Source organism: Aspergillus alliaceus, assembly GCF_009176365.1.
Source record: "Aspergillus alliaceus strain CBS 536.65 unplaced genomic scaffold BDW43scaffold_6, whole genome shotgun sequence".
Taxonomy (NCBI): Eukaryota; Fungi; Ascomycota; class Eurotiomycetes; order Eurotiales; family Aspergillaceae; genus Aspergillus; species Aspergillus alliaceus.
The window spans coordinates 699,813-721,021 of NW_022474689.1; the positions used below are offsets into that span (position 1 = coordinate 699,813).

General features: G+C 48.0%; 6 protein-coding genes across 6 annotated transcripts; 2 read left to right on the plus strand and 4 right to left on the minus strand.

Moving 5' to 3' along the window:
• Nucleotides 1–901: 901 nt before the first annotated feature.
• Nucleotides 902–2,660, minus strand: BDW43DRAFT_203931 (histidinol-phosphate transaminase). Its single transcript, XM_032039181.1, has 3 exons — nucleotides 2,376–2,660; nucleotides 2,147–2,320; nucleotides 902–2,069 (listed from the first exon to the last, which is right to left on the minus strand). The coding sequence occupies exons 1-3, from the start codon at nucleotides 2,459–2,461 to the stop codon at nucleotides 1,055–1,057; spliced, it is 1,275 nt and encodes a 424-aa protein (XP_031904149.1). The 5' UTR covers nucleotides 2,462–2,660; the 3' UTR covers nucleotides 902–1,054.
• BDW43DRAFT_265179 (phosphatidate cytidylyltransferase) lies at nucleotides 2,655–4,664 on the minus strand. The gene is made up of 2 exons (XM_032040751.1): nucleotides 4,484–4,664; nucleotides 2,655–4,423 (listed from the first exon to the last, which is right to left on the minus strand). Exons 1-2 carry the CDS (start codon nucleotides 4,496–4,498, stop codon nucleotides 2,870–2,872), a joined length of 1,569 nt encoding a protein of 522 aa, XP_031904150.1. The 5' UTR covers nucleotides 4,499–4,664; the 3' UTR covers nucleotides 2,655–2,869.
• A 318-nt stretch (nucleotides 4,665–4,982) lies between these two features.
• BDW43DRAFT_307587 (uncharacterized protein) lies at nucleotides 4,983–7,696 on the plus strand (the record flags this gene model as incomplete). Its single annotated transcript, XM_032046278.1, has 4 exons — nucleotides 4,983–5,120; nucleotides 5,207–5,503; nucleotides 5,562–5,671; nucleotides 5,719–7,696. The coding sequence occupies 4 exons, from the start codon at nucleotides 4,983–4,985 to the stop codon at nucleotides 7,694–7,696; spliced, it is 2,523 nt and encodes an 840-aa protein (XP_031904151.1).
• A 145-nt stretch (nucleotides 7,697–7,841) lies between these two features.
• On the minus strand, nucleotides 7,842–8,849 carry BDW43DRAFT_204230 (U4/U6-U5 snRNP complex subunit SNU23). Its single transcript, XM_032039182.1, has one exon. The coding sequence runs from the start codon at nucleotides 8,627–8,629 to the stop codon at nucleotides 7,988–7,990; it is 642 nt and encodes a 213-aa protein (XP_031904152.1). The 5' UTR covers nucleotides 8,630–8,849; the 3' UTR covers nucleotides 7,842–7,987.
• Nucleotides 8,789–12,767, minus strand: BDW43DRAFT_203877 (pyridoxal phosphate-dependent decarboxylase family protein). Its single transcript, XM_032039178.1, has 6 exons — nucleotides 12,105–12,767; nucleotides 11,301–12,054; nucleotides 10,670–11,243; nucleotides 10,508–10,616; nucleotides 9,577–10,457; nucleotides 8,789–9,519 (listed from the first exon to the last, which is right to left on the minus strand). The coding sequence occupies exons 1-6, from the start codon at nucleotides 12,255–12,257 to the stop codon at nucleotides 8,949–8,951; spliced, it is 3,042 nt and encodes a 1,013-aa protein (XP_031904153.1). The 5' UTR covers nucleotides 12,258–12,767; the 3' UTR covers nucleotides 8,789–8,948.
• A 5,908-nt stretch (nucleotides 12,768–18,675) lies between these two features.
• On the plus strand, nucleotides 18,676–20,074 carry BDW43DRAFT_307591 (uncharacterized protein; the record flags this gene model as incomplete). Its single annotated transcript, XM_032046279.1, has 3 exons — nucleotides 18,676–18,882; nucleotides 19,098–19,241; nucleotides 19,841–20,074. 3 exons carry the CDS (start codon nucleotides 18,676–18,678, stop codon nucleotides 20,072–20,074), a joined length of 585 nt encoding a protein of 194 aa, XP_031904154.1.
• Between the last annotated feature and the right edge of the window lie 1,135 nt (nucleotides 20,075–21,209).

Here is a 21,209-nt window from a genome sequence, read left to right on the forward strand (position 1 = left end):
GCAATTGGCGTCGGGAAGCGCCATTTATCGCTCCTCCGTTTGGTTCTCAGGGAAGGATTCGCAGCCGGAGGAGCTGGGCAGGACAGTATGAGATAACATTGGACCAGCCAAAGAGAGGCAATAGAGCAAGGGACTAGCCTCTCATGGAGCTAGCTCTTGCGGAGTAATTTGAAGTTTCTGTTTATTGACTTTCCCGGCCGACGGAGATGGCGAAATGAAGCATTGCTTGTGATTCTTGGACTCGGAAGGGAACTCGAGCTTTTGGCTGATTATCATCCGCATTTCGAGGAAGAACCCTGTCTAGAGCAGTGACTCGTATACCGTTGGATTCTGTGGGTTATTAGCGGCGAATAAAGAGAGAGCCCATAGAGGATAATCCAAGCTGTTACCTTATCAGATAGTTGGCGCGGTTTATAGCGATTCGATTGGTGATTCGTAACCCTTCATTTTAATCTAATCTAATGAATAACATGATGGGGTATGACTCGTGCCATCAGATTGGATAAATGAGATACCAAGAGGTAGAGTAGCATCCATTCTTTTACCACCTCTGGTACAGTAAGAATAATCCGTACCACGTTGTTCTTAGAAAGTGCGACGCTACACCTTTTTTTATGAATGTGTAGGTTCTTTTGTCCACGTGGTGGTCTTGTTCTTGTTCCGTCTCGTTTTATTTCATTGCGACACAGACCAACAGTTCCAGAGAACGGTGATCAACTACTACCGTGTTATGGCACATATATATAAGTAGGCATATTATCATGCAACCGTCTTATCACCATGTGATCATAGAGCAATTTCCACATTTTCATACTGTACGTTGATAACAACGGCGCCCCTTACGTACTATTGGTTCCCTCTTTCTCCGATCGGGGGAAAAGATGATAATGGAAATATGGATGTACAATCAATTGTTAGTATCAATGAAAGTCCCCGTTCTATATTGCAAAGATAATGTAAAAGGCTAAGAAAAGTCTATCCTGATAAGTAGAAGAAATTCGAAAAGAAAACGACATCGTTGGCTCGACTTCTGACTCAGCTATCCTCTCAAGGTCTAGACATCCACACCCACGCCCCTGAGGAGACCATCTAGGACCACCCGCAGCTCCTGCAGGAACTTGGTGACTTCTTGCTCTGTTCCCACCGTGACCCGTAGGCAACCTTCGCATCCTAGTTCTTTTCCGCGGAAGCGTACCACAACACCGCGTTTTTCCGCCATAGCTTCGTATGCTCCCAAAGCAATCTTGTTGCTAGGCTTTCCTCCTTCACTAGCCGGCTTATCTAAAAGTTCGACTAGAAGGAAGTTCGACTCCTGTCCGCCAAGGAAGCGGCCCACCCCCGGAATCTTGGGTAGCTCCTGCAGCAAGCGCTCGCGCTGAGCGATAATCTGCTCCCGGTATTTCTTCATAACAGCCATGTTCTTCGGCGAAAGAGCAGCCGTAGCTACTGCACTAGTTGGGCTCGAGATGTTGTAAGGGGCCTTCAGGCTGTTCAGAAGACGGGCGATCGGGGGGCTAGTGAACGCAACTCCCAGTCGGATACCGGCCAGACCAAAAGCCTTACTTAAAGTCTGCATAACCACCAGGTTGGGCCAATCGTTAACCCACTCAGCAAGACTGGAGCCTTCGGGGGCAAAGTCAATGTACGCCTCATCCACGACGACAACACCGTTCCATGTCGGGTGTTCCAGCACTTTCTGAATGTCGGTCTTGCGGATCAAGTTGGCCGTGGGATTACCAGGTGAGCAGATGTACGCCATTTTAATGGAATCATCCGCAGAAAGGGTCTCGATTATCTTGTCAGGCTGCAGTTGGAAGCCATTCTCAACATCCAGAGGCACCTTAACGATGTCCACGTCATTGACCTGCGCGCTAACACCATACATGCCATAAGTAGGGGGGCATGTAAGGATTTTGTCCTTGCCTGGCACGCAAAAACATCTCAATAGGGCATCAATGGCCTCATCGGAGCCGACTCCGACGAAAAGGTTCTCGGGGGTCAGGTCCTTTTGGCTGTGGATATGGGAATTGCGGAGGCTGCAGAAAAGTTTCTTCAACTCAATCTGATGTCTAATGGATGGTTGAACCCAGTAAGTCATGACTCATCTTATGAAGCAGTGAGGAATTAAAGAGATCGCAGCACTTACGGGTCGGGATAGCGATTCAATCCTAAGAAATCGATGTCTGGCTTTGAGGAACCAGCCGAAGCTCCATTAACTGTAGAAACTTGTAATGCGCCCTCGGAGTTCAAGGCAAGACCAGGACCGTATGCGTTTTCGTTGGCATCGAGTAGGACATTCGTCCCGTCATCTTTGTAGTCACTGACTCATTAGTTCTCATGGCGGCTGGTGGGAGGAACTAGACGGGCAAACACACTCTCTTGCGCAGCGGTAAGGCTGCAATTGCAAGATATTCTTGCGCGCACATTTAGACAGATCGAACGGAGATTGTCTCGCAACCATTTTGGGTGGTTACTGCTGAAGCAAAGGAAGTTCGTTGCAAATCGAAGAAAGAGTGGGTGGGGTGGAATAGTAAGTAGACCTCTTTAGTGGCGGGGATAGAGGTGGGGAGGAGGACCGGTGTCGGAAGTGTGACTTTCCAGGTACGGTAACTTAACATTCTTATTTTCGGCAGTGGATGCTGCGGATCTTTCAAAAAAAAATATTCTGTATATGTACAAATTTTTTATTCGTACTGTCAATGAGCTATATAGTAATTGCTAGTGAAAGTATTCTAGATACATACATACATATTTATACTATATATATGTGAAACCAACACAACGCCTGGATATGCCTTGTATGATGTCTAGGGCTGCCGGCCGGCAAGCCATGCTTCAGTCATAGCCATGATATGAGAGTGATAATTATCTATTCCTGCTTAGACTCCTTGGGGGTAGATTCCTCACTTGGAGAGCTAGCATGCTTGCCAGAAGTCTTGTACTTGTTTTGCTTTTCTCGCAGGTAGCGCCAGGTCCTGCGCAGTCCCGAAGTGAGCGGACCCTTAATCGTCTGGACAGTGCTTGGCCAGCGGATAGTTTTCATGATGGAGGTTTGGACTTCCTGCTTCAGGGCATTGTCGCTTGCGATACGCTGGTCGAAGGGACCGCCTTGTCTGCGTCGGATCAATGCCTGATCGGCGTCATTGCTCTCCTTCATCATTTTGTTGAAGTCCCCACGGGGTATCTGAAAGCGTGCCTGGTATTGGAAGTACAGCTTCTCTCGAAATGACTCCGGAAGCCGACGGACCATGTTCCCACGTTTTACTGGATCCATATCTTGGGTTAGCTTCACGTTGGCATGGGGATCATCGATCCAATCGCCTTCGGTGCACCGTCTGTCGTTAAAAGTGACATTGGGCAGGGTTTCGATGAGTGGTGCATAGAGCCGCCTAAAGTTCGCCATTTGGCCTGAAACAATGTTCCTAACCTTACGAGGATCCTCTGCCGGTAAGACCATGCGAAGGTCTCCCATGTAGCTGATCCCTGCAATGGTACTATATAGCTCAAACTCGGTGAATTCGGCGGGAAGCAGCAGCAAGGCCACCCGAACGGCTGATAGTAGGTTCATCTGGTTTGCCAACCTGACTTTGGGATGATCACGTAGAATCTTAACTGGCTTCTGTAGGCGCCCAGCAAGGTACAGGGTATCCCACTGACTAAGATCACGACATAGCGTGTCGAGATTAACTACACCATATTTGATCAATGTGCCGTTAACAGTGATGTAAGGGTTAAAGTAGACGCCTGCGCCAAACCTATCTTGCGTTTGGGAGACAGCGTAAGAACCTAAAGACCCTAGTCCAGAGTAATGGTCCCGATGTTGGTGGAGGTTTAACGAATGCCAATGTTGGGAGTACGACACTCCGAAGATAAAATCAATCATCTTGCCTTGGCCTTGTTGCATGTTCTTGATTGCAGCCGGAGCAGACGGGTGACACTGGCCAGAGCCAGGAGCACTGCCAGACTGGGGAAAGACGCCTGATCCATAGGCGAATGCATATCGGATTGGCGCTCGGAATTGCCAAAGGATCTGACGCAAGGCCTCTTTGAACTCTTGGTTGATTACCATGTGCTGATTGACACCAAAATCCTTGGAAGGAAGCTCCGAGAAAGCGTCTATTGACAGGTTCGCGTTATCTTCCCAATCATTATTAAGGTTCGAGAGCTGCGAGCTGGTAGAGAAAGCGGCCGTAGAAGATGAAGGAAGGAGGAGATCATGCTCGCTGAAAGCAGACTGTGTACTGAGACCACCACAAGAGACAGTATGGTTCCTAAGTATCGAGCTTCCACCTAAAACAGGGGCCGAGGTAGAATCATGGGAAAAAGAGCGCAAGGAGTTTAGGATGCGAGGGCATCGCGGAAGAGACGGGTAGACCGAGCGCAGGCGCACGAACGAACCCGACTTTGAGTTTAGAAGGAGGGACTTGGGGAGGCATCAATCAGTACTACCGCGTGCAGGATCAGGAAATAAATACTGTCTTACAGTGACTTCGCGCATCGTCGCGATTCCGCAAAGGGAACAGAAGGAGTTGCACAGCTAAGGCTGTAATCGTTTAACAAAATCAATGACCATTGAATGATACCGATTCACACCATGTTTTGTTGAGGGGAGAGTTGAAGTAGAGGAAGGGGCGGAGGAAAGGGAAACAATGCAGATACTTTCTTGCGGGATGATGGCCGATTACCCAATGGCGGACCGGAAGGAGGTCTGACGTACAGTACTCTGTACTCTGCTTAGAACTCGGCCGGCGTTCTCGGCCTTTCCAAAATTGGAAACTCACGCGCCACAACTATTCAAGCCACAAATCACGTGGTGCTATTTCTCCGCGGCGCGTTCGACCCAAACAATGGAGTAAACAGAGGGACTCTCAATGTCAATCCATCTTCTCGCGTGAAATCACGGGCCTTTGGACAGGATAAAACTATACCCACCGGCATACTGGACTTGCGACCACACCTAATGGTCTGCATATCTTGCGACAATGGCCGAAGAAATGGAAACATTTGCTGCCCGCCTTGCCAGCTTTGATCTGGTATTGCACCCGGAGAAACGAAGAACTTCGGGCGCAAAGGCCGTTAAACCCATTGCTTGGCCTCATCGCAGGCCTTCACCCGCTGAGGTGGGTACACCATTTTTTGGTCTTCTTTCCTTTTCCCCTCTTATACTACTCTTGTCAGTCGGTAGACTAACTCCAGGTTATTGCAGTTAGCGCATGCAGGCTTCTACTACAACCCCTACGAAACGAACCCCGATAATACAACATGTTTCCAGTGTAACAGAGCACTCGACGGATGGGAGGAAGAAGACAATCCGATAACAGAACATTTAAAACATGCCAATGATTGTGGCTGGGCCATCATGATGGATATCCAGCAACATAGCTCAAACCCCGCTGAGATAGAAGACCCCACAAGCGACAAGATAAGAGAGGCGAGACTGGCTACTTTCGGTACTTCATGGCCGCATGATGGGAAACGCGGCTGGGTTTGCCAGTCAGAAAAGGTATGATGTCCGCTTGTACATCTCCCCCGGACTCGTTTTGACGATTGTTGGGTGCCAGATGGTCGACGGAGGGTGGTATTTCTGTCCCACTGAAGAGAGTAATGACCTAGCGAGCTGTGCATACTGCAAACTATCTCTTGATGGATGGGAACCCAAGGATGACCCTTTGTACGTGATTATCGTTCCTTCCCTATTGATCCAACTAATCTGTCCAGTGATGAACACTACCGCCGTTCCGCGGACTGCTCCTTTTTTGTTTTTGCTCAACCCTCCGGGAAGAAAGGCAGAGGTTCACGGTCGAAAAAAGCACGTACCTCCAAGGCGTCTCGTCTTTCAACCCAATCTACTGTTTCTGAATCTGTCTCGGAACTTGAAGATCCAATGGACCAGAGCACTGTCTCCCAGCCGGCTATCAAGTCAAAAGGAACAAAAAAGTCATCGAAGTCATCGAAGTCAAAAGCGAAGAACCCGAAATCCAAGAAAGATGAAGTCACAGAGACTGATAGCCAAATGGATATTGATACTGCCGACTATAGCCAGCCTGAGCCCCCCAAAGTGAAACGGACCACACGCGGAAAGAAGAGAGCAAGTGACCAAGTAGAAAGAGAGCATGCCAATGTTATTGATACGGAAACCTTCGACGAGGCCGAGCCGCCTTCTAAGAAGCGAGCTACAAAGTCGCGAAACGGCACTCAGGAGTATAGCAATCAAACCGATGAAGTCATCGCAGGCACGCAGCCAGATGAAAGTGTTCCTGAGGAAGTGTTCAAGAAAAGCCGTGGCTCGACGAAGAAGACATCTTCGAAGAACCAAAAAGCCCCCAGTGGTTCAACTACGTCTAAAACCGCTTCAAAATCTCGTGTGCCTAGTGATAATGAGCTCGATGAAGCCCCTGTGGCCGATCTTGAAGAGCCCGAACCTAGAGAGCCAAGTGTGGAACCTCCACAAAAACCTCCAAAGAAGCCCAAGTCCAAGAAGAAGCAGAAGGCCACTGCAGTGCCATCAGAGGATATAGTCGACCATGTCGACGAGAATGAGACGCGGACAAACCAAGCTTTGCCCAAAGAATCTGTTTCTGAAGCAGCAGCTGAAGAGAGTAAGCTGAGCCATGTTAAAGCAACTCGCAGGTCGAGGGGCTCTGTTATCCCAGAGCCAGAGCCAGAGCCTAGCACAGAGAAGTCACCGGAGATACGCAAGCGGTCAGGAGCCCACGAGAAATCAAAAGATGAAGCAGAGCCCAGGCGTCACGAGTCGTTCGTTTCGGTGGAGATCCCAGCTAGGATACCAACTTCTGAAAAGGAAACTGAAGCGGAATCCATTGACAAGAGTGAGCCTAATGACAACGGGCCCAAGAAGAAGACTAAGCAAAGAACTTCCACGGAGAAGACTAAGAAATCAAAGCAAACGAGTGAAAAGGAAGCGCCCGAGCCTGAAAACCCCCCTGCCGAGCATAGCGTGGATGCGAACAATCACAAGGACCTTTCGGCCGAACATGATGTACCTGAGCAGGAGAAAGCGGAGAAGCCGCAAGAACAAGAAGCGAAGGAGCCGCAAGGACAAGAAGCTGAGCGGCGCTCTTCACGACGTAGATCATCCAAAGTACCACCTAAGACGGCAGAGAGATATAGCGATATCCCTGAGGAGAAGCAATTTGCTAGGACACTTGCAGGATCATGGGGTTCAAGTGACTATAAGATATCAGATTCTGCCAACCAAGAGAAGGTATCACCTCTCCCTTCCAAGAGCACGCCATCTCTATCGCCACAATCTTCCGATGCTGAGAACCAGCCTCCCTCTTTGAAGCCTTCTGCACCGCAACCTCATATTGCATCACCATCCAAGCAGCGGCCAGCCCGAATCCCGCTAGCGGCCAGCACCCCTTCGCCGTCGAAGCGAAATGCCAATACAGGAGGTCTTCACACAACCCACCCGTGGAATTCTATCGATATTGATGAGATCCTTCTTACTGGAGCCAGTGACAAAGAGAACACCGACTTAAGTTCGGCGTTACACAACGTGAAAAGGGACTTGACAAGTTCAGAGAAAAGGATGACTGTCGAGGAATGGATCAAGTGGCAGGCCAAGAATGGGGAGGAGAAGTTAAGGCAAGAATGCGAGAGACTAGTCGGAAAATTCGAAAGGGAGGGCGCCCGTGCTATGCGGGTCTTGGAAGGAATTGAATGCATTGACTGATTCTGAATCTAATGATCTGGTTGGTTGGGAGGAGTCAAGGAAAGGGACACGGGCGTTGTTGGATACTCTGCTGTGTTTATGACTGGTTCACTATTATTTCCATGCAAATTCGCTAAATAACAGCGTGATATATGAGAGCCATTTCTTAATTTTGGATCCAATTAATTGGTCAACTATAAATTGCCAAGTACAAATTAGAAACGCCGTGGGTATACTGCAACTTTTATCGATCATAAAGCACCCGTCCATGTATAAGCCAGTACATCCCAGAAACAAAAAAAAAGCCTTTCTTCATGCAATGATTCCCAATCGACCCTCCCAACTGTCATCTTCCTGTTTCACATCTCCACCCTTCCGCCGCTTCTCATTCCTCTTCCTCCTTTTCTCCTCCCGTTCCTTCGCCTCCTGCTCCTCCCTCTCCTTAAGCCTAGCCCCCAAATCAAGCTGCCAAGCCCTCCGCTCCTCTTCCTCCCTCACCCGCTTCTGATGCGACAGCATCCTTAACCGCTGCCTCACATCCTGAACAGTAGCCCTCGTCACCTCCCCACTCTGCCCGGTCGCAATCAAATGCTGCTTGCTATTCAAATGCTCCACCAGCTGCAAATTATCCTTGAACGTAAGATCACAGTCTGAGCAGTAGAATCCGGCTCCGCGACCCTTCTTGCCCACCGCCGACCCGGACGACACAATCGTCGTCTTGCCCACCATCGACGCAACATCTAACCGCTGTTTCCGCGATGTCGTCGCCTCAAGCGAACTGTAGTCGACTGGCGCGTGCCATTTTTTGCCGAGGAGTTTGGCTTCGTAGCGCGCTTTGGACTCTTCTTTGCGCTTGCTTTCTTCGTCCGCTGCTTTTTTGGCGTATTCGGTGCGGTCCCAGGTTTTGCGGAAGGACGTGTCGGAGGAGACTGAGGCGGGGGTTTGGCCGGACATTTCTTGTTTTGTTGGGTTTGATATGTTCTCGTAATGCTGGGTTTGGGGGTGGTTCGGCTGTATTGAGTGCTTTGGATCTGGTTGATGGAAGATGGATATCAGATGGATATGCGAAAGTTCTAAATGCGGTAGGCGGTGGAGGAGTGATTTATAATCATGTGATTTTATCTTATCTTGGTATTGGTGCTCCTGTTTGGGTATAGCGTGGAGATAAAGGGTGCTTCATTGATTGACTTATACTGCAGCACACTTCAAAAGCACAATGGAACTGCCCTGTGGTTCTAAACTATAATACGGATATCTTGCCACAATTCTTCTTTCAAGTTCGTTTTTCCAGCTTTTTCCCAATCTGGCTGAACTCGTCCCGCCATTTACCCATTTTATCCTCATACTCGAAGGGATCCTTATTGATCCATTCCAGATCGAAGTGAACCTCATTGGTTAATGTAATAGTTCCCTCAACTGGTTTCCCCAAGCCTTCCAACAGTCCGGGCCCAGCTGCTGATGCATCTCTTGGATCATCCCACACCTTTACCTTGTATTTCTTGTCGGGCTGGAAGAAGAAACCTCCCGGCAGGTCATGTTTGGAGCTTGGGAAAGGCTGCATCGATTGCTCAGGTACTTCTGTCAAAGCAAGGATAGCGCCTTTCTCGGCATGTTCTTGCTTGAGCGAAGTGGCTAGCTCCTCGTCTAAGGTCACATTGTTAGCCGAGAATGTAGCATTGGGTGCTTGTAGAAGCATATGTGACATGTGCCACTGCTTTCCAGAGCCATAGAGGTAGAACGGCATGAAATCTTCGGGATAGTCGGCCTCTCGATGGGCGGAGTTGAGGGGACGACTCTTGATCACGCGCTTCAATGTCACGGTTGTGGAAGAGCGGACCGGACCACTATGGTATTAATTAGAATTTAACTGTGGGTAACCGTTCGTAGTCTATTGAACTTACCCATGGCGTGTATATATAGTTCCCTTGAAACTCGCAGGGCGGCCGTGGCTGCATTCGTTTACCAGGTCCTGGATGTCGACTTCCAAGGATGATTTGAGAAGGATAGGATCCTCGGGGTTGGATTCTCGGACTTCGATGTAATCTGACTTAGCGTGGTCTTCAAGCTCCACAGCTAGAATGATTTGTTGTCGGTGCTTGCCCATGTGGAACGATGGTTGATAAGCCAAGAAAACCTGGTCAGTTCCCTGCATGATGAATCGGTGGATAGCTGGGCCTCTAGCATTCCGCTTGCGGCATAGCCTGACTCCATCCTCGACTACGGAGCGAAAGTAGTCTACCATCGTGCTAATGAAGTCGTTGTCCGTCGGGAATGGACTCATGACAACATTCCTAAACACAAACAAAGACCGATCACACTGGGGAAGACCTAATCTTCTCTTGAACTCCTTCGCACACTTGCCATATAGTTCGTTGGTGAACTCAGTCGACGTCAGGTAAAACGGGATCTTGGTGGGATCCTGGTCTGGTGAACTGATAGAAAGACGTTCTATGACATGTCTCATGAGGTAGTTGGCTTCTTCGATGTCAGCGTTCCAGGTTCCATCCTCGTACCGCCAGTTGAGTGCAAATGCATTTATATTCAGATCTGAACCTAGACCCCGGAGAAGAGTCATGAGTTTCTCATCTGTGGGTTTCCCAACGTCGCTTTGAACAATTTCACCATTGCTTTTGGGAAGGATCTCTCGGCGGATCCTTTCTTTCTCCTCCTCTATCGCTTGCTCGTTGTAGGGATCTTTCCATTCGGAGGGAAGTTTGTGGAATGGGACGCAGACGAAGTACTCGTCGTCTTTCGTGGTCATAGCGGCCCAGTGAGCGGAGAGCTGGGATTTGTTAGTTTGGTATCAGCCTACCATGAAAAGTCGACACCTACTCTGGTACATGTGTAAGATACTTCGCTGAGCAAAGCGCCATATCCTTCAGGATTGAGCCCAATGCACTTGTTCGAGAGCCAGGTCGACATTGCTGCAGCTCCAGGTTTACTATCTAGTGTAAGTTCTCGTGTCTGCAAGTAACGATTGCCTTGTGAACATACCTGCCCTCAACGCCATAAATTCCCATTCCGGTCTCAGAGCCCTGGGAAAGTACTGGGGCTGTCCATGTGACCAGATATCGCATCCTGCCATCGCGATACGCCAGGCTCCCGGCAGGGTACGGAATATAGCCTGCTTTATGCGGGTCTACAGTGATAGAATCCGCATACTTCAGTGCAAGAAGGTCCTCTTGAGTCTGCAACTTCAAGCTTAGGTCTGGAACAAAACCCTCTGCTCCACCATCGAAACCATCTTCAGGCTGACTCGCACTTGGTCCCCGTGGCATATCATATAGGTTTCTGGGGAGCATGGTGGCAAAATAGCCTCCCCACGCGGCATCGGCATGGACGAGGAATGACAGCCCTTTCGACTGGAAGCGCTGGCGCATGGCTAGGATTGAGCTTAGCCTGTCAACAGCACCTTCTTCGGTTGAGCCAATGATGGCCACAACGGCGTAGACCGCCTGTCCTTCGTCAAGGCACTGCTGAAGACGCTTTTCAAGAACATCGAGGTTAATGCGCGCGGCATCATCGACCTCAATGCCCTCAAATGCATCAGATCCAAGACCGGTTATGGCTGCGGCTGTTAGTGATCACACTGAAATCAACCGGTATGGGATTCCAATGATCTTACCTCCCCCCTTGGGCCAAGAATAGTGTCGAGTATTAGAAAGGAAATACTTGATCGGTTTCTTGATCTCGAATTCCCTTTCGAGACTGTCTTTGCCCGTTGACTGGATGTTGAAATTCTGCAGAGCGGATTCTAAAAACTTGGGCGAGATGCTGAACTGCTCATGTAGTGCCTGTGGTAGATCAAGAACCGTTTTTGGTCTCAGGTTGAGCAGCTCCCAAGTCGACAGGTTTGCGAAAAGCTTGCTTTCGCCTTTGCAGGTGGTCACCATGAATCTGTCAGCCACATAGTTCAACGGTCCTCTTTTTTCTTGTCCATTCACCACAACAATCTCACTCATCGCTTTTCGGAGGGCCAAAGGATAAAATTTGAGATTCCTCGCCACCCAGATGGACTCAAGATTGGCTACAGTCCCGCCGCAAGTAACATGCCCCCAGCCAGTGGGCACATCCTTCCTCGTGGGATCGATATTGTATCCAAACAAGTGGCAGAGCTGCTCTCCAACTTCCATTTCTGCCACAGTAGTCAGAGGACTAGCCTCTAGGGCAACATTGTTAGGGTTATAGATCATAGTCATGAAATATCCCAGAAGCGCAGGCATGCTTAGGTCAGTGGACATGTGAGCCTGGTAGCGAGGATTCCAGAAGGGAATCGAATGAGAGCCCAGCAGCTGGGCGGCCTTTTTAACCGCGTGAGAGAAATTCCTTGTAATCCGCTGGAATTCATCGGAGTTTTGTATGCTGGAGGTGATGAATTCCTGCAACGGTCAGCTTTGCCTGTTATGTTCTGTAGGGCGAAATAAAATACCTGATCACCTTCGAAGCTGTATTTTTTCCGAGCCACTTCAAGCTCTTGGAGGATAGTTGCAATATTGTCCTTGAAGTACTTCATATTCTCAGCCTGAGGTCCTATAAAATAGGAGCTGATGGCTTGGTGACTGAGATCACCGGTATCCGACATTGTGAAAACGGCCGTTACAACAAAGTATCTAGAAAAGGTCGGATGCAAAAAAGAAGTTGAGATGGTACTGAGGACTTGGTGGGGTGCTGGGAAGTGTCCTGCTTCTTATAGCATATAGGCTCTCCCAGCCAACCGAGTTCTTGCCCGGAGGTTTCCAACCATGCAGGTTCTGTAGGACAACGCATATGAAAGTGGAGAAAGTGTATGTCATGGTGTATGTTACATACATGGGAATAACTCAAGTGCATTCTTTAGACCTGTCATCAGGTACTAGGACTTGTGGGATTCCGTCAAGACTTGAAAGAGTGGACCCAGATGTGGCAGCATCGGAGGTGAATCAGGAAGCTAACAGGGAGGCGAAAAGGTGATCAAAAAGCCACTACCTAATCTTATAGGTGCATCACAGGGCTAGACAACCCTTCATGCATAGTACAGGTTAGGTTCGTTGTTCTTGCTACTGCATCGAAGCATGGGGGGGGAGGACGTGGGGAGTGTTCTGCGTGAGTGATCGGATGTAAACCCAATCACATGATGTGTGTCTGTTGCATTATACAAGTAATAGATAGTTGTTGATCATTGTCGAAAAACTCTATTTTGACAGACTGAAGGTCACATCTTCCGAAAAGGCATAGCCACTTATCCACAGCGCAAAGAATTCTATTGATCTTGCAATCAAGAGCCATGATGGACAGCTTATGGGAAACAAAGTACGGCCCAATGATCTATTTTCAGAACTTCAGGGGAAAAAAGGAGCTGTACGGAGTGCTTGATCCATTCACTTGCAGATGGTAGTCAAGCACGGCGAGACCGTATGTGTCACGGTGGAGGGAGCGTGGATCTCGGGCTCACTGAAGTAGCACGGTAGCAACTAAGGGAGTAGGGTCTTCGCAGATCATCCTACTCTCCTCATTCTTGTCTGTTACAGAATCAGAACAAGTGGGATGGGAACGGCGAATGAAAATTTCCATTAGGCAATCAGGAACCAAGCAGCCCCGTATGAGTCCTAATCAACAGTGGCAACTAAGAATGGTTGCTTTTCTTTCCAAGTGGGCCAGCTGAGATTTTACCCAAAAGATGAGCGATTGATCCTCTCAATCTTTGACCAGCTGAAATGCGGGGCTGCGTCATGTCCAGGGAAGGTATCATCGTGCCATTCCTATATTGACTAGCACTAATGGATCCTACATGCAGGATTATTTCAGCTCTTGGCAGCTGTCGGGCTAAAAGCCCGGGTTTCTCATTCACGGGTCTACTAGCATTCATCTCAACCACCAATCCTCGCGCGAGTCTAACTTGTAGCCAGTAATGTTCATAGCTTATTCCATGGATGTTGCTAAAAGACACGGATACTTGCGTGTCCAATCACATCGCTAGAATCGAAGCTGAAGACGACCTATTTTCCTTGCTCGCCGGTCTGAGTGGCCCTGGGGACTCTTTCTTGCAGGGGGATATGATTCGATCTTTGCAATAGTGGCTTTTCTAAATGGCGATTGTGTCATGGGCTACAGGGAAGACGTACATAGAATCGATATTCGAACCATCTACAGAGAGTATCCAGGACAATCGTCGGTGATACTACTAGTCCCCTTGTAAATGTTAAATTGGCGGGCACCGACTTGAGAAACTCGATTCTTTCAGAGGATAGTCAGGAATAAACCATGGTCTCGAATAAAATGTGGGCCATTATTGTTCTGAGGGAGATGCTGTCAAGTGTAATAGTGTGTACGACATCGGATTGATTATACTTGATAACCGAGCAAGCCACAGGCGTAGCATAATACTACTGAGCTTGATTGGGGTCAATATCATGATTCCTGGGGAAATTCCACGGTTCCTTTATGAACAATGCCAAAGCAAGTATCACAACACCTAACATCAAAGTCAACTCGACTTTGACAAGGAAATTAGGAACCCCACCCGGAGACCACTGGTGATAGGATGAATACCAGAGTCAGAAGCGTTATGCACAAAAAAAACCCCAGCTTCGGGCTTCAATAAGGAAGGCGAGCCTGCTGAAGAGGGCGCGGAATAAACCTTCTCACATGGTTCTGCGTTTCTCCAACAAGGTCCAGGAAAGTTGAGCGCTTGTTCAATGATGTCCAGCGTCAAATGCATCTTCTTTCCCTTTACAACAGTACATAATTTCATTGGTTCTTGAATTGCCCACCATTCAACGCGAGCTTTGAGAGCTTGACAATCCGGTCATGCGATACCGAATTTTCCTTTTCAGGAACAGGGACATATCTGGTACCGTGCATCCTCTGTCAGCTCCTAATACTCGAAGCAGAAGTGAATGCGGCTTTCAAGTACACTGTCAGAGACTAGAGAGTCGGTTTGTCGTAAAAAGCAGGATCCCCTGGTAGTACTCCAGATGACGAAGGAAGATCGAGGTAATGGCGTTCCCCGTCAGATTCATATTGTCGCTCTCGGACGAGAATGCATCAACCTCATCTAATGGCAACATGGCATTCTATGTTTCAACAAGCTCCATGGCTAACGCTAGCTGCTCTTCAAACTCTGACGCGTTCTCCCAGCTCACCAGAGCTAATCACATAAAGGGGTCGGTGTGCAATTTCACTAACAACCTCAGCAGTAAGCGTCTTGCCCACCACTGACGATCCAGCAAGAAGCCCAACCAGACCCTTGTCCTTGTTGTGAACGAAATTATCAAAATCAATCTCATCTTCGCCAGAACCCGTCTGTTGTGGCCGAAAAAGTGCTTGGATGAAGTCCTTGCATTCGTTGGAGAGGGCAAGCAAGTCAACAATATCATCGTTCCATTCGACATCTCCTAGACAAGCCACTGTGAATCCCCCTGCAAAATAGGTGAGAGTCATAACACCTAACAGGAAAAGCAACATAACCAACTGTTTTCCAGTAAATCTGAAGCCGTACAGCCTCGGGATTAAATAGTATATTTTACTCCTGCGTTAAGCTGTCCGGATCAACTGGAATTTCAATTACTGGCAAAAGCTGATTATTTGGCTCCATGTAGTTTGAGGGCGATTGAATCAGAATAACCCGCCCGTGGACCTATATATAGTTTATCTCATCAGTGCCCCAAGATAGTCAAATAGCAAGTGACAACCAAAATAACATGAGCTAGGCACACATTCAATAACCGTAAATAAACAACTTGTTGCTTCTCTCATTCACGATACCTTTTATAATACCCTCATATGACATGGCCACGATATCCCTGGAGGTGGCCGCGGTCATGCAAGGGTAGAACCCTCTCTCCACGTCGTACTAGATGACCTACAATGCCTGGGTAGCTTTTATGGCAGAACAGAGGGTTGTATTGTAATTGCTGTATCGAAATGGATCCCTGGAATTCTGTTATCTGGTGGGGCAATGGGAAAACCAATCCCTATCTTTAGGCCGTTGAAGTCCAGATTGCTGACATAAAGTGCATAATATCGCGGACCATTCGGCTCTTGATCATACCCAGAGCTCTTGACACGATGCACTCGTTCTTGTTGTATCTCATCGACGCCAAGTACCTCACTATTTGGGCGAAACAAAGTCCAATGGAGATCGTATGTTATGCGGCCTTGAGGAAGCTGAGATAATTCATAGATTGTTGAAGAGAAATGCCCTTCCACAAAGTTGACAAGGGCACCAAGTTCAAGCACCAGAGTCCGATCAGGATTTTCCGACTCTTGGGTACGTTGCCTTTTCCGAAAGGTATCCCGTTCGTAAAAGAGCAGTTTCAGTTGCTCCTCCGCCTTCTTCGCAAGGAGGCTAGTGAGCTAAAAGACAAGGGAGAAAAAGGGTAAAAAAATCAGTATTCCCAATGTTTACAAGTGTAGCTTCCCCGGAAAATGAGATACTGTCCACATCCTGGTAGGCCTCTGAGAGCACCTGTTGCAAGTACTTCCCGCAGTTATCCACGACATATTGGCCGGTGAAGACGGCTCGCTCAGAAATGATGCGCGCCACAATGATAACGCACCGTCTGAATGTTTCTGCTCAGTTTTTAGGTTTCGCAGACTTGACATAACGATGCCTCTGCATTTTCCCGTAGGATACAGTTGAGAGCCCTTAGTCTAGTGTTGCATTGGTAGCTTACTTATCCCAGCTATTCATTGGTCGGCTTTGGTATAAATCGTCTAATGAAATGGTAGGCAAAGCCGCCGCGTTTACGGATAATACTCAAATCTGGTCCACCGGGACAATCTGTTGACACCCTTCTTTCCATTGTCTCTCCCAATTACTTCACCATTTGTTACCTCTGTCTGCTTGGGGCTTGTTCAATATCCATGATGGCCCTTTATTGAGAGGATTGAATGAACAGCTCAACTGGTGCTGATAGCAGGTGCACCGCAGATATTAACCTCTCAAGGAGAGGTTATATGGGTGCAATTTCGACAAGGCAGGCGCAGGAATGGTACGCCTTTTGCGCGCGTATAAGCCTTGGGTACCGACGGGCAATCAAACTGTAGATGACCTGCCAACTCGATTGCCACATTAGGTTAATGTACATTCATGTTTTATTGGACGCAAACTGAAAAACTGAAGTAATCCCTTGTGCCGTACCACCTTGTAGATTTGTTGTCAACGCCCTTCTCCTACTCCAGTTTCAGCCTCAGGCGCATTGTATACAAGGGACTTCACTACCTGGAGTTCTCAGATCGCTTCAATGGTGAAACTGTTGGGTTGCTTCTACCCAACGTACTTCCGATATGAGATAGGACCAGAAAAGCGAAGCCTGCAGGAATCGCGCGGATTCATCTTCATAAGATGACGTTCAAACCGAGCTACACTAGCTCGTCATCCGCGTTTCTTATATAAGGGGCGAAGCCGCGGAAGCCACTGGAAAAAAAAAATGGCTGTGCTATAACCAGATTCAAGTTGGGGAAAACTGAGGTTGTGCACACTCTCCTCCTCAAAGATCACAACCACCATACCAGAACAATGGCCTCGAATGTATCTTACTCTCGTAGTGATTATAAAATTGGCTGGATCTGGCTCTCGCCATTGAGGACACTGCGGCAGTCACAATGCTCACTAAATACATAACCGCTTAGCGCTTCTGAAGGCGACCCCAACACATACTACCTCGGGGGAAATGGAGAACATAACATCGCTATAGCTTATATCAATGAAATAGGTGGCTTGTCTGCCCATACCGTTGCGACTAACATGATGAAATCTTTCCGGAAGATTCGGTACATTCTCATGGCAGGCATCGGTGGTGGAGTTCCAAGCGACAAACATCGCACCCGGCTAGGCGATATTGTCGTAAGTGAACCTAGTAGGAAGTTCCCAGGCGTGGTACAGAGCGATTTTGGGAAATTAGAAGCGGGCGTTTTCTAAAGAAAAGGTTCCTTGAACAGACCAGCTGAGGGACCGTTTCGGTTATTTGGTCCCTTGAAAACATAGGCTATGCTAGAAGAAAATAATATTCACCCCTATGCGAAACACGTGAACTTGTGTCCTTCGAAAGATTGGATGTACCAGTCGTCGAATAATGATCCGATATATGAGATTGACCCTATGCCTTAAGAAGTGGGAATCTGCGCGGACTGCGAACTGCTACTCGAATCCCAATCCGCTGACCCCGAAGTGCACCACGGGGTTATCGCGTCTGGAAGTCAAGACATAAACAGCATACAGCAGAAAAATTGGCTTGTCAGTGATCTGAGGGCCTGCTGCGTTGAGATGGAATTTGGGCTCAAGAACAACTTCCCATGCCTGTCATTAAGGGAATCTCTGATTATGCGGACGGATCTAACGATGACAAATGGCAATGTTATGCAGCCCTCAGAGCGGCAGCTTATGCTAAAGAACTTCTTCTAAGCTCCCAGCGGTGGAAGTGAACAATACGCCAACAGTTAGTGATCAGTTGAGAGAACGTTAGTGAGCCCAGCGTTATAGACGCACCATGCAGCTCTAATCTGGCCTTTTTGCAGTGGCTCAGGATATCGATACGATGGGACAGAGGCTGGAGGCCGAGTGCCATAAAGCTGCAGAGGAGCGGACCACGACGCGGCAATATTGAAGTAAAGATGAGGATTGGAAAGGGGGGCAGAATGACCATCAAATCAGGAGGGGCATCTTCCATAAATAAAAAATAAATTGCAAGCGAACATACTGAGTTCCAATAAAAGAATTTAAAAGATCTGCCTAGCCAAGTTAATTGCGATGTTTCATTCAGTGCGTGCATCTATAGAAGCGCTAGCACAGAAATACGTACAAAATTCAAGGAGTGGATGGCATTAGACTCCAGTCGTCCTATCCTGAGGTTGGATTGGAACCATGGGACTGAAAAACCCCTGCCTGTGCGCTGCAGCTATCCGATATCCTCAGGGCCGCAGTTGACGAGAAGTGTGCCTTTCCTGGCACTACATCACCAAAGATCAATATGTACCGGGAAATCAGACGCTGCGAACAATTGCTGCTTTACCTAACCAGCATGATCGAGGACCTAATGCCGCCCTCTATCGAACCCTTCTTGAATATCAACAAAGATGGCTCGGCCATGGTAGAAAATCCGATCCACGCTCTATTAGGCCAGCTTCCCCGGGTGTTCATTTCTATTGACGGTCTTGACGAGGCAGAATATACCGAGAATCATCCCGCGTCGTATGCCATCTTTCATGAGAAACAGGTCTCCACCTTTGTAACCTTTTCCTTCAAGAAGCCGTGAAATGACCAGGCAAAGTCAGTATTTGGTGTAGAAGCCAGCCTCTTTCTCGGATTCGCAAATGCCTGTACCCCAGAATACTGGCACGCTATCCTGGAGTTTCCGCTTCAAATAGCAGATACAAAAGAACACATCAAACGATATGTTTTTCGGCTCTCCCAAGGTTCAACCGGGACCCTGAGCTTGCCCAGGACTTTCTCGGATCTGCTATAGAAACGGAGGTGAAAGGGAGGTTTCTTTGGGCGAGTCTCATGCTTGTCGAGCTGAAGAACACTGCTGACGATGACGATGACGACGGCAAGATTGAGTTGGCAATGAGATGTCTTCCTACCAAGGTGAGTGAATTATATGGAAAGATCATCGCTCGCATTCAAAAGCGAGGTGGTGGAAAGGAACAACCACTCTGGAAGTGAATCTTTAGAATTGAGTTCTACACATCGGCAGTAGGTACATTATCACAATAGGATTGTTCTTTCACTTGTCACCTTTGCCAAGCGTCCACTTGAGATCGACGAGGTTATCGAGGCAATTGCGATAGTTCAGGCAGACCACAATGAGAATCTCAACAACGGTAATAGAGTAAATCGTGATAAGATCCTCGATAGCTGTCTGTCTTTGGTGCAATGTATCAATACCTATGAATGCAAAGTCCTGTGTCTCTCCCCTCGGCAGTTCAGACATATTTATTTAGGAGGTCAAACGAGGTCACCTCTCAAGACGATGAGGAACAATTCGTCGATAGTCGTATCTTCGGGATCTGCTGTCTTCGGTACATCTCCCAACCCCGATTTAAAGAATCTCTTTTTAGAGAGAACTCGGGCAAAAACTGCACATATGAGGGTGAGGATCTTAGCTCCCATCGATTACTTTTATATGCTGCCAAATACTGGCATCAGCACTTCGATCTTCGACTTAACGCTTGTCCGATCCATAGCCCACGTTGGTGGCGCTACGGACAGATGATAAAGAGCGTATGATCCGCTTCTTAAAGTCGCCCAACATTTTGACCATCATTCAGGTCCAGAGCTTGTTTGTGATCGGTCACTTTATGCAGAGCTTTGATCCCATTACCGATCGAAGTAAATGCTTACGGCGGACATTACCAAATTGGATGAAGCTCGATGAACCTGATCTCGATCGCCAGTACCGCATTTTCCAGGGTGAGTAGTGCTATGTGCTTCAACCTGAACCCGTATCTCAGTTTGGTGGACAGCTTGACCTAGCAGCTTTCTCTATCATAGACCTAGCCAATACACAAGCTTCGAGTTCAGCTCTGTTCAAAGAAGGGAAGTGATGCAGGAAAATTGGTAAGTTCACCAAGGATCATCTGATGGAAAGATCTTTGTGTCGTATCGAGTCAAAAAAACGGGGTATGTTATGGTCTCATTCAAACAAGACAAATGGTGTTTATTGCATCCCCAGTGGCTCTCGGCAATTTTGCCTACAGCAGTGGATATTGGACGGTGTTGAGCCTCCTGAACTTGTGGATCAGAGTACCATTTTACTCTCCGCTGGCGAGGTTGACGTTTCACGTCCCTGCTCGAGCTCATTCCGATCTATACGCCTCGTGCCGAGATATAATTCCGTTGTACCACCAAAAGCGGCTTCTCTCTGTCCCAGTGCTTCTATTATCAGAATTGGAGCTGGGCTATTTCATAGAGAGCACCGTGATATTCAGTAGATGAGACTTGACCTACTGGACAAAAGAGTCGATTGGATATTTGTGGGAGGAAGTTTGCTATCGTAGACCGCTTTTTATTGTTTACCGCAGGCAAAAACACAGACGGCGCCGAACGCATCCGTGTGCGAGAAAGATAGACAGAGAGAAGAAGTGATAAGGCAACAATGACTGTGCAGGCTAGAAGCTGTTCAAGTTCACGAAACGTTTCTCATATTCGCCACCATCTTGTTTCATGCTTCGGTAAGTTCATAGATGAGCCATATGCGAGGTATCTTGACAAAATGGAGACATACTCTTCTAGCACAGCTTCACATGCTTCCAGCTCTGAGGGGCTACCAGACTGTCCATCGGCAGAAGACGCTTGGAGCGAGGGACTCGGTAGCTCTGGAGAATCCTCAAGTGACCAGATAATGAGCGATAACTCCGAGAAGAATAATGGCACTGACAATAGAATCCTGGAATCATACCCCTCGAGCAGCCTCTGGCATGGAATCACTTGTTGGCATAATATTAGAAGATAACTGCAATGGAAGCAACCTTGACGCCATAGATTCAGATATGAGCACTGGATCACGTTTTGACTCCGACAATGAAAGCACCGACGGTGAGTCATCAGAAGGTT